At 37.2% G+C, this 13098-nt stretch overlaps 1 protein-coding gene across 25 annotated transcripts in view; it reads left to right on the top strand.

Annotated features, from left to right (window-relative positions):
* LOC6504358 overlaps nt 1-11379 on the top strand; it is a 159454-nt gene extending 148075 nt beyond the window's left edge. For 19 of the 25 annotated variants that reach the window (XM_044717760.1, XM_014903941.3, XM_014903934.3 and 16 more), the window contains 2 exons: nt 8489-8602; nt 10614-11379. In XM_044717760.1, the coding sequence (XP_044573695.1) occupies nt 8489-8602; nt 10614-11224 (725 nt within the window). In that variant the 3' untranslated portion in view covers nt 11225-11379. The remainder of the gene's footprint in view (nt 1-8488; nt 8603-10613) is intronic. The other 6 variants (XM_044717762.1, XM_044717763.1, XM_014903943.3 and 3 more) reach the window with 1 other exon arrangement.
* Nucleotides 11380-13098: the final 1719 nt, after the last annotated feature.

The following is a 13098-nucleotide window of genomic DNA, read 5'->3' as shown; positions in this document are numbered from 1 at the left end:
ACCTTGTTATGAAGAATCAGAAATATTTTTATAAGTTAGGGAAGGAGGAAAAAGATGGATTTACGTATTGACAAACGAATAGAAGGAGCTCTAGTTTTTCTATTTTAAAGGCGAGAAACGTGTTTATTAAACCAAGGCGGTTTTGTTGATGAAGACGATGAAACTACAGGAAAAAATTTGTGCAATTCGTTGAGGATTACATCATAAAAAGAATCAGTAGCAGCATCAATAGTGTAAAAAGATGAAAGATATTCCCAGTCAATTCCTGCTAAATGATTGCGAAGAGCGTTGTAATCCGTTTTTCGGAAACATTTAGAACGATACTGAGCCTCATAGTTATGAATATTAGGGACATCAATTAATACCGAAACCAATAGTGTGGGGTGGTGTACGTCTTCAGGAAGCGATAGTGGTGAAGACCGATTTACAGTGACAGAGGATATTCTATTACAGAAAATAAGGTCTAGGGACCTGCTAAGTGTGTTAAGGATGGGGTTAATTTGGGAAAGAGCAATTTCAATTAATTCATCAATGAAGTCGTTATGGAAACTAGAATGCAAGGAATTGTCATCTTCACACGGGATCCAGGAGATTTGGGGAAGGTTGAAATCTCCCATGATTAGGACAAAATCAGAGTCATTGACTAATGATAAAACGAACTTGATAGCATTAAGGTGATAAAAGTATACCGTATCACCAACCGATGGAGGTATATAAGAAAATGAAAATATCAGGTCATGAAAATATGAGTCGGTCCAACAGCTATTTTTAAAGCGATAAACTCGATTCCAAACTGATTCGGGAAAGAGATTAGTTCACCTGAGAATTTATTATTAATAGCAATGAGGACATCACCACCGAAAGATGGTCTATCCATTCGAAACACAGTGTACTTTGGAACAAAAATTTCATAATCAGAGACAGAGGAATTAAGCCAGGTTTCAGTAAGTGCAATAGCATCAAAATCAAAAGAAGCACTCTTAGTAAAAAATTGGCTCAATTTACCCAGAATACTTCGAACGTTTTGGTAGCAGCAAGAAAATACGTTATTACTCATTTTTTTGGAGCTGAATCGACATGGTTGGGATTTAGAGGATCTTTGGCTAAAAATTCATGAATAATAGTGCTCAGGCCAGGCTGATGAATCAAGTGCTTTTTCAAAGTAGGATTCAGGAATTACAATTTTAAAAGAGGATATAATTCCTGAATCCTACTTTGAAAAAGCACTTGATTCATCAGCCTGGCCTGAGCACAGTATTATTCATGAATTTTTAGCCAAAGATCCTCTATACTACGCTTATTTTTAAAATTAAACTTAAAGACCGCTAATTCATTAGGAGCTACCTTAAAATGGTTTAAGAGGTGACTCCTGTCATCATCCACAGTAGCATCCGGCATAAGCGGGATACAAATATTGCTTTACCAGGTGCAACAGCTCTAAGCGAAAGCCCAGGGGATCTTAATTCAGGCGCCTCACCAGTGAGAGACCTAGGAGACGGTGCCACAGGAACCTGCAGGTTTTCCAACGATGGAGGATCCAAGACAATATGTGGACCAAGACTCCTTGACGATTCCATTGGCTGAGTTGGTGAATGGATCACTTCTACAGGAACAACAGTAGGCGATGAAGTATTAGGCGTTAAAAATGTATCCAAATGAATCGCATGAAAAGCAGGAATGCCCAATAGATTGACCGCCACCGGGTTGTGTTCGGAATTTTTATCCTTGGAGATTCACTTAATAACTTGAGACCAAGAAATTGGGTCTCAAGTGTAAGGAATTGCTCATTAAGTGCCTTTCTCGTCTGCCTTTCTCGTCTGCTTCATGAAGGTCCGCATCTCAGACTCAATCTATCTACAGGCAATACAAGACCATGTCAGACCAATATTCTTTGTGATAAGATAGCTTATCCGTCCATTGTGCCCACCACCAGCACATTTAATATGTGAGCAGTTATTGCAAAGCCAACAGGACAGATACGAGTCACCAGTGGTGGATCCCCCCAACTTTCATTTCTTAGCAGCGCAAATTAGACTCATTATTGACTGAGATTTGTCCACTGTAGTGAGAGCGAGAAGAGTTCAATTAGAAACTCTGTGATAGAGAGGCACGTTCGGATCAGAGGCACGTTCGAAGAGAAGACGTAACAAAAGAGATACGTCGCGACGAATAACCGCTTCAAAGTAACATTGATGTAACGGAATTACACGACCGGAGAATAGAACTCAGGAAGGGAATATATATATGAAAATTCGAAGAGCGCTGCATAAATAATATTGAAGAATAATATTGTTTTTAAGAAGTGTATGGTTCAATGAACTATATAGGTCAAATATGCTCCGACAATGATAAGCGAAAAGAGGAAACTCGTATCAAAGATAGATAGGCAATCAGATGAGAACAGATGAGAGCAATCGCAAAAACACGTCGGGATACGGCAAAGTCAGACTAAAGACTGCGATAATATAATAGCGATATACCTATATAGCGATATCAATAGCGATAATATAATTAAAGATAATATAATTAAAGATAAGACAAACTTAATTTAAATAACTAAAACTACCCTAACTAAAACTAACTAAAACTATGTTTTGATTAAAAATTTATTCAGTAGCTGCTGCCTGATCCGACAGTAGTTATTCGTTAAAATTTAAAAACTTCCACTAAACCTTCTATAATACACAATAATTAGAATAGGGTCAATAGAGTCAATAATTAGAATAAAGGATCATAGCCACGGTGTTTAAAACATTCTCACCGTGCAGCTCCCGACAGGAAGACCACCAGCAAGATCCTTTACCAAACTAGCCACAGCGTACAGCTCCCGCCAGAAAAACCGCCAGAAGAATCATTTAATCAATACACAAGCAACACACACCCAAGGCCAGCTATCCTAATCTCGGGGAGCCTAACTCAAAGGTGCCCATAGGACAATCCAGAAAAACATTTGTCAGGCCTTCAATAGTTTTTGACTACGACTCCGAAACCTACAAACAATATAAATATTTTACAGAGCAATGTGCTTTGAATCCTAGAACAATTTTGCATTAAAAAATTAATTTTGACAAAACAAAAATGTAGCCTACGATAATTTCTCAAAAAAGGGTCGATATACTATAAGATTAATATAGAAAAAAATAATAATGTCGAAATGGCGAAAAAATCTTATCAGAATAAGATTTGAACATAAGTCTAGGTTTTTACACCTTCGCAGAGGGTATTATAATTTTGGTCAAAACTGTGCAACGCAGTGAAGGAGACATCTCCGACCCTATAAAGTATATATATTCTTGATCAGGATCACCTCCTGAGTCGATATCAGCATGCCCGTCTGTCCGTCTGTCTGTCTGTTTCTACGCAAACTAGTCTCTCAGTTTCAAAGCTATCAAGTTGAAACTTTGCACACATGCTTCTTTTCTTTGCAAGTAGTATATAAGTCGGAATGAGATTGAGATTGGTCGACTTTATCAAATAGCTTCCATATAACTTATTTATCGGAAATTCCATAACTTTGGTGTTTTTTAAGTTAGAATGTTGGGATTTTCCACACATGTTATATTTGTAAAATATCTTATGTACATAATTTCATAAGAATCGGCCGACTTTATCCTATAGGTGTATAGAACGATCGGAATTGGCATAACTTTGTTGTTGTTTAAGTTAGAAAGATGGGACTTGGTACAGATTCTGTTTTGGACAAAATAATCTGATTTGCCGATTTTATTAGGATCGGCCGACTGTATCCTATTGCTGCCATATAACTGAACGATCGGAAATGATGCAGTCTTAACTGCAAGGGTATATCAACTTCGGCTCCGCCCGAAGTTTGCTTTCCTTTCTTGTTAAATATGCTTCCAACATTTTTAATAGAAAATGGATTCGATGATGAAATTCTCATAAGGATCGGCCAACTATATACGATCCGACATATATCTTTCTTTTTTTTTTGCGCGCGGTTCGTACTGCATACGTACCGCCCACCTCCCGTCCAACCGACCGAGGGACACTGCCGCGTGACGTACGGCTCGAATCGCGGGAATAGATCCGAGATAGTTAAGCGAAAAGTAGGAGAAAGATATCACGAGGAAGAGTGTTGCACAGTTAAGGCGGTTAATATAAGCGATTTAAGATTATTAGTAGAGCAAGGTGACAAGATGTGGTGACAAGATTGTAGTCCGAACATAATACCCTGAACGGATCGTGTTGGGCATATGTCGAACTACAATGGCTGAGGAGTAGAGGACAAATGTTTCTAGTCCTTCTACTAGGAACATTAAAATTTAAGCGTCTTAGTAAATGCTGGCTGTCTATATTTCCATAAATAAGATTGTCTAGAAACATGACACCCAGCATCGTTCTACGGTTTGTTAATGATGGTAAGTTGATTAGTAAAAGTCTACTACGATAAGAGGGGAGGTAAATATTTGCATCCCAATTAAGTCCCCTAAGCGCAAAAGTAAGGAACTTTTTTTTGTACAGATTCAATGTGATCTTGGTGTACTCCGTATTGAGGACTCCAGACACACGATCCATACTCAAGAATCGGACACACCAGTGATGTATATAACGTTTTAGTTATGTACGGGTCATTAAATTCTTTTGACCATCTTTTTATAAAACCAAGCACACCCATAGCTTTATTAACCATGGTAGATATATGGTCGGTAAATTTAAGTTTCAAATCTAATAGGACACCTAGATCGTTAACCTGAGTTAATCGTTCTAAGGCGTTCTCATAGAGAAAGTGCATAGCCTGGTGAGGACTAGATTGGTAAAAAGACATAAGTTTACATTTCGATCCATTAAGCTTTAGGTTATTTGCTAAACACCAATTTTGAAGTTTATCCAAATCGGATTGAAGTCTAGACTGGGCGCTAGCGAATTTATACTGAAGGCATAGCTTAACGTCATCAGCGTACATAAGTACAAGTGAATTAGTTAAGGCAAGGGGCAAGTCATTAATAAACAGTGTAAAAAGTAGGGGTCCAAGATGGCTTCCTTGGGGCACCCCAGATGTGGCGCGGACAAAACGCGAGGTAACATCTTTAAGGAAAACACGTTGGGTTCTCCCAGATAAGTAGCTCGAAATCCAGATAAGAAGATCAATTGGGAATCCCAAACGACTGAGTTTACTTATAAGAAGCGAATCGTTAACAGAGTCAAATGATTTACTGAAGTCAGTGTAAATGACGTCTGTTTGTAAGCCATTCCGGAACTCATCTGTGATAAAAGATGTTAGCTCCAATAAGTTGGTAGTGGTGGAGTGGCGCTTCATGAAGCCATGCTGGCACGGAGTTATTATTGAACTACATAGGTGTTGCAAATGTGGAATGATAAGTTTTTCAAAAAGCTTTGGAATTGCTGACAATTTAGAGATGCCTCTATAATTCGCAGCGTCGGATTTTTTCCCTTTTTTATGCAGCGGAATAATGAAGAATTCCTTCCACATAAGGGGAAAGACGAGTGCACAGAGCCTCGGCGCAGTTCTTCAGAACACAGCCTGGTACTCCATCAGGGCCTGGCGAATACACGGGCTTCACCTTAAAAAGATCCGATAACACACCACTTTGATCGAAAGATGGGCGAAATATAAGAATGGCTGATTGGATATCATAAGTGTAAGGCTGAGCTGAGCTGCTGCTAGGTGAATACGTAGTTTGAAAAAACTGTGCAAAGAGATCGGCCATTGCCTGATCAGTGTTCGCATAAGAGTTCTCAAACGTAAGCAGTGGGGGAAAAGATATATGTTTACGCTTAGTGTTTACAAAGTTATAAAACTGCTTCGGATCCTGAGTAAACTGAATCCTGCAGCGGCGAATATAACTCCTATAACATTCTGCGTTATGCACGGTGAAATTGGACCGGGCTACTAAGTATCTAGAATAACTAACTGTACAGCCAGATAATCTATGATTAATCAAAAGTCTACTCATACTATTCTTTAAGTTGTTAAGATGCCTTGTATACCAAGGCGGATTCGTTGAGGCGGACGGATATTTCCACGGCACACAAACGTCAAAAAATGAGTTTACAGTGAAATAAAATTTTTGTAATGCTAAGTTTATATCATCGCATGCCAGTAAATCAGACCAATCAAATTCCGAAATTAACTTATTTTATTTCATAAAGTCAGCGTTACGGAAAAAACGAACTTTATGAGATTTAAGTGTAGACTTAAGGTCAATTAAGGAGTTGTTTTAAATTGAAATCTCAAATGTGGGATGATATGGATCCTCCGGGACAGAAAGGGGCAAAGTTCTGGAAAGAGTAATTCCATCAGGATCAAAAACGAAACATAAGTCCAACAGTCGACCTAAAGAATTTCTAACGTGGAAAATTTGCCCGAGTGACATGTCAAACATGCCCACAGGGAAGTCGTGGTGGGAGTTAAGCTATAAAGACGGTGAATTTTCAACATTTGACCATATAAGTTCTGGAATATTAAAGTCACCCAGAGCTATCAGCTGGTCACCATCAGACAGACGATCGAAAACCAAACGAATAGCGGACAAATGTTGCCAGTATATTGGCGGTTCGGACGAAGGTGGTATGTAAGAACAGGTAACATACAATGATTGATACGACAAAGTGATTTTGATGCAAAGGAATTCAATGTCACCTAACTCTTGTGATTTTACCTCTTCAGAAGCGAGTTTGGAGTCTACAGAGATTAACACTCCTCCTCCTCTTCGCAGAGTTCTATCACATCTAAAAGTGGTGTACCTACTAGGAAAAACTTCGGAGCTTAAGATCTCCGGCTTGAACCAAGTTTCTGTAAATACAATAATGTGAGATGCAAAGAAAGAACTATCAGAATACAGTTTGGGAAGTTTACTTCGTAACCTTCCTGTATTCTGATAGGTAAGTATTAGAGAAGACATTAGTTTTTTTAAACAGAGGAAGATGAAGTGGAAGGTTGGTCAGTGGCCGTAACATGTGGGAGTTTTACACCCACAGGTTTGGTTATTTTTTTTTTCACCGTACTTGGCTGATGTTCTTGGACGAAAATATTCTCTGGCCAAAAGCTGGCGGAACAAATCGTCTTGAACATCTGCAAGGGCACACGGATTTTGAAAGATGACGGGTTCCTGGTGTATGAATATTTAAATTTTGTAATGTCCACCACCTTTATGTCGACTTTTGTTTTGGCTTTGATGTAAGCCGAGGTATCAATCTCAGAAGTATCAGGGGCAAGCCGGGAAATAAAAATATGTTTCGATGGTGGGATCACCTGCAAGGGTTTTGGTGCCGCCACAACTAGTACAGCGGCATCAGTACGTTGGTGACTGTTACAGGAGTTTGAATTATTGGGTCTGGGATCACTAACAATTGCTCATTAATCCTGATATATTCGGAAGCCGAATTTTTCTCAGGTCCGGCCCTTGGCCAGATATATAAGCGGCTGCATAGTTGTCGGCTGAGCAGGCTGAAGATTATTCGCCACAAGCAAATCACTAAAAGAGGATTTTTTACGCTTTGGAGACTCGTTTAGCAGTTGAAGACTACTAAACTGTGTATCGAGCGCACAGAGTTGGTCTGATTTTTTTTTTGGATTGATTTTTCGAAAACCACTAATCAACTCCTTGAAACCGCTTATAATCTGCCTCATGAATGATCTCATTTCGTCCTGAACAGCACGACAACCGTCAAAGCAAAAGTGGAGACCAGACTTACGCGATATTGCATCCGAAACTGAGGCCGTGAACCCGGCACACTTAGCGTGTAAAACGTTTTCACAGAGCCAGGAATGGAGTCTTATTACAAGACTTCAATGCACAGACCAATTTAAATTCCATAATTATTAAGATTTTAAATAATTAATTTATTAAAAATTATTAAAATTTCAATAATTAATTTATTAATAATATTGATGAACCTTGTACCACTGTACCAGGGAAACGAAAGGGGGAGATTGAAGAGAGCAGTTAGTGCGAGTTAGTAAAATGCAAAGAATAGAGATAAGAATCTCCATTAAGCGAGAAATAGGAGCAATAGAATAGAAGCAACACCGTAAGAGATGAAGAAGAAGAGCAGGGCTATGTTTGGAAGAAAAATTTATAAAATTATTATTTTACCTCCAAATATATCACTGCACACGCGAAACGATACGGATCTATGAATTGCAATATTTTATTATTTTTATTTTTTTTAAGTGAATAGAAATAAACACCGATTGTTTATGCAAATCTAATAAGCAAATTTTATGACAACGCAGTGCGCACAAAAAAACACGTCCGTCCGCTTTGAGATAAATAGAAGAAGTCAAGAACTTAATAATTATAAAGATATAATTATAATATAAGCTGCTACCTAACTGCAAGGGTATATCAACTTTGGATCCGCCCGAAGTTAGCTTTCCTTTATTGTTTTATAACTGATTTTCATAGTTTCTTGCAGATAACTTTTTAAAATGAAGAAAGAAAATATTGAACAAAAAGTAATCCAAAACCGTTTTATTTTAATTTAAAACTCAAAAAATATACAGATAAAGAGGAAGAAACATGTGCCGAAGAAGAGAGTTTGAATGTTTGGGAGCTAATTCAAACATTTGAGAAACGTTCCCTTGTGGAATTTTCGCAATTAAAGTCGAAAAAAGAAGGCAAGATAAACCTTTTTACTTCCTTTAATGTATTCAAATGTGTTCAAAACCTGAGTAAAATTAAAAAAAAAATGTTGTTTGTTTACATTTATTCTTGTCTATTGTTACACAAGTTTTTAGACCTATGCGGAGATAATATAATTGTGGTCAAATGTGTGAAACGCAATGAAGAAGACATCTCTGACCCTAAAAAATATATACATGCTTGATCAGGATCACCTTCGGAGTCGATATATGCAAAAATATACTTATGAAATGAAATATTCGATCCGATTTATATAACGTAATATAAGCTGCAACTTAAGTGCAATGGTATATTAATTTCGGCTCCGCCCGAATTTAGCTTCCCTCTCCTTTTGTGCTTCGCTTCTAATTTCGTCCGATAGATATTCTTATATCTTATTTCTACACTCGATACCCACTTTTCATCTTATAATAAGACGATTTCGTCATCCCAGCCTACCATCCACTGCTGGTTACAACTGGTTATCTTCAGCTGCTAAATAAATCTCCAAAGCGTAAGAAATCCTCTATTAGTGATTTTAGTGATATTAGTGATATTAGTAGTTTTGCCTGCACAGCCAATTATGCAGCCGCTCATATCTCTGGCTAACCCAAGGGCTTGACCTGGGATGAAATAATTTGGCTTTCGAATATCTGGTATTAATGATGATTAATGGTATAAATGAGCCATTGTCCGATATGTCCTCTGTGGCATTACTTCACAATTGGATATATTCAATACGATTAGTTTAAAAAGTTGTTGTTATACCCTTGCAGAGGGTATTCTAATTTGATCAAAAGTGTGCAACGCAGTGAAGGAGACATATCCGACCCTATAAAGTTCTGTCTATCTTTATCTATTCAAACTAGTCTCTTAGCTTTAAAGATATAAAGATGCAACTTTTCACATATCCTTATTTTGTTTTAAGGCAGTATATAAGTCGGAACGGCCGGGATTGGTCGACTATGTCCTATAGGTGTCATATAACTGATTTATCACACGTGTTATATTTGGCCAAAATATCTTATTCACAAAATCTTAGAAGGATCGGATGATTATATCCTATTGATTTCTTTTTATACGCTTACAGAGGGTATTATAATTTTGATCAAAAGTGTGCAACGCAGTGAGACATCTCCCACCCTATTCTTGATCAGGATCTAGTTGTTTATCGTTTTGGCCAGAGAACATTTTCGTTAAAGAACATCAGTCAAGTACGGTGAAGAAGAAAATTTTCAAAGCTATGGGAAAAAAACTCTTAAATATTATTGGTCCCTACATATCTTTTGTCTGTCCTATACTTGAGTATGGATCGTGAGTCAGGAGTACTTAATAAGGAGTGATCTCGGTGATCACATTGAATCTGTGTAAAAAAACTTTTTAATTTTGCCCTTAAAGGACTATATTGGGATGCAATTTTTCACCATCTAACCTCCCGTAGTAGACTTTTACTAATTACGTACTCTAACAAATCGTAAAATTAGGCTGAGTCGTGTTACTACATTACCTATTTGATGGTGATGTAGATAGTCAGCATCTACTAACAATCTAAAAATTTTACGTTCCAAGTGGAAGGTCTAGTCCTTCTTGTTGTTCTCTACTCCTTAGCTCTCCTGTAGTTTGACTTATTCCCAGCATGATTATTTGAGGGTCCACATCTTGGGCTGTACATATCCAGCGAAAGAAGCGCAAAATATAGTTCATGCTATTATTGTAATGTAACTTTTAATCTTGTGTACATCTTCTTCATCTTTTATCTTGTAACACGTTTTTCTATCTAATACTCCCATAATCCTACCATTATCTTAATATACTTTATGTTCCAAAAAACATCTTTTTTTTCCCAATAGAGTCTCAATAAACTAAAAACATATGTAAATATAAAATATTAAAAAAAATCGAAATATAAAATTTATTTTTTCAATTTTGTTTAATGTTTTAATTATAAATTTATGCGATGCATTTTATACTGGATTACTAATAATAATAGTTACTCGTTTTCTTTAGGTCTATTTATCCCGAAAGAAATATCACTATCCAGTTATGCACCACCGCCAGAGATATATCAAAATCAACATAAATTTGAACCTGTTCCAATTTTAAATATTTATTCGTTTGAAGATCCAAATACACATAATACTAGAAGTGCATTTCCATTAAATGAAACAAATGGATCAACTAACAGTTACCAGAAAGGACCAAAAGAAGTGAAGATCACGTCTCAAGTAACTTTTAGTCCTTCGCAGTTGTCTTCTGATAAAATAGCTCGATTTGAGCATGTCGACAAATCAAGTCAAAAAAATTCGATTCAACAGTATCTAACAGCTCGGCCAAAAACGAATGTACGTAATGCATCGCCCACACCATTTGGGGTTGCATTTAATAAATCGGCTACAAGATCTCCAAACTCAATATCTTCTTTTGGAACGACCCTCTCTCATCCTTCAACAACGCCATCTACTAGATCCGGCCAATTTTATAACAGTAAGGCTTCGTCACTATTGCACCAGGGTCCAACGTCTAAAGCCCATGCTCATGGATGGGATGCTAAAAATTCTCAAGAAGATTATTGGTGCTCTCCACAACAGCACGAAAATTTACCATATACTGACTTTTAAAAAGATCCGATCTACGAAATGACTTAAAGCAATGATAAAAAATATGTATTAATATGCTTTCATATATATATATATATATTGTAATATCATTTGTTTCTGAGCTTATTTATCAAAATAATATTAATAATAAAGTTAATAAAACATTGACCATCTAATCCTTCACGTTTTGTTTTACATTTTATGAATTAATGGAATTGAAATATTTTATTTTTCTTTGGGATGTATGTCAATCTAATATATAAAATTCTCGTGTCACAGTTTTCGTTACCATACTCCTCCGAAACGGCTTGACCGATTTTGATGAAATTTTTTGTGCTTATCCGGTATCTATGAGAATCGGCCAACATCTATTTTTACTGATGGCTGATTGGATATCATAAGTGTAAGGCTGAGCTGAGCTGCTGCTAGGTGAATACGTAGTTTGAAAAAACTGTGCAAAGAGATCGGCCATTGCCTGATCAGTGTTCGCATAAGAGTTCTCAAACGTAAGCAGTGGGGGAAAAGATATATGTTTACGCTTAGTGTTTACAAAGTTATAAAACTGCTTCGGATCCTGAGTAAACTGAATCCTGCAGCGGCGAATATAACTCCTATAACATTCTGCGTTATGCACGGTGAAATTGGACCGGGCTACTAAGTATCTAGAATAACTAACTGTACACCCAGATAATCTATGATTAATCAAAAGTCTACTCATACTATTCTTTAAGTTGTTAAGATGCCTTGTATACCAAGGCGGATTCGTTGAGGCGGACGGATATTTCCACGGCACACAAACGTCAAAAAATGAGTTTACAGTGAAATAAAATTTTTGTAATGCTAAGTTTATATCATCGCATGCCAGTAAATCAGACCAATCAAATTCCGAAATTAACTTATTTTATTTCATAAAGTCAGCGTTACGAAAAAAACGAACTTTATGAGATTTAAGTGTAGACTTAAGGTCAATTAAGGAGTTGTTTTAAATTGAAATCTCAAATGTGGGATGATATGGATCCTCCGGGACAGAAAGGGGCAAAGTTCTGGAAAGAGTAATTCCATCAGGATCAAAAACGAAACATAAGTCCAACAGTCGACCTAAAGAATTTCTAACGTGGAAAATTTGCCCGAGTGACATGTCAAACATGCCCACAGGGAAGTCGTGGTGGGAGTTAAGCTATAAAGACGGTGAATTTTCAACATTTGACCATATAAGTTCTGGAATATTAAAGTCACCCAGAGCTATCAGCTGGTCACCATCAGACAGACGATCGAAAACCAAACGAATAGCGGACAAATGTTGCCAGTATATTGGCGGTTCGGACGAAGGTGGTATGTAAGAACAGGTAACATACAATGATTGATACGACAAAGTGATTTTGATGCAAAGGAATTCAATGTCACCTAACTCTTGTGATTTTACCTCTTCAGAAGCGAGTTTGGAGTCTACAGAGATTAACACTCCTCCTCCTCTTCGCAGAGTTCTATCACATCTAAAAGTGGTGTACCTACTAGGAAAAACTTCGGAGCTTAAGATCTCCGGCTTGAACCAAGTTTCTGTAAATACAATAATGTGAGATGCAAAGAAAGAACTATCAGAATACAGTTTGGGAAGTTTACTTCGTAACCTTCCTGTATTCTGATAGGTAAGTATTAGAGAAGACATTAGTTTTTTTAAACAGAGGAAGATGAAGTGGAAGGTTGGTCAGTGGCCGTAACATGTGGGAGTTTTACACCCACAGGTTTAGTTATTTTTTTTTTCACCGTACTTGGCTGATGTTCTTGGACGAAAATATTCTCTGGCCAAAAGCTGGCGGAACAAATCGTCTTGAACATCTGCAAGGGCACACGGATTTTGAAAGATGACGGGTTCCTGGTGTATGAATATTTAAATT

The sequence above is a fragment of the Drosophila ananassae genome, assembly GCF_017639315.1.
Source record: "Drosophila ananassae strain 14024-0371.13 chromosome 4 unlocalized genomic scaffold, ASM1763931v2 tig00000061, whole genome shotgun sequence".
Classification (NCBI taxonomy): domain Eukaryota; kingdom Metazoa; phylum Arthropoda; class Insecta; order Diptera; family Drosophilidae; genus Drosophila; species Drosophila ananassae.
The sequence above is the reverse complement of the archived record's forward strand: the minus strand, read 5'-3'. Positions and strand labels throughout refer to the sequence as shown.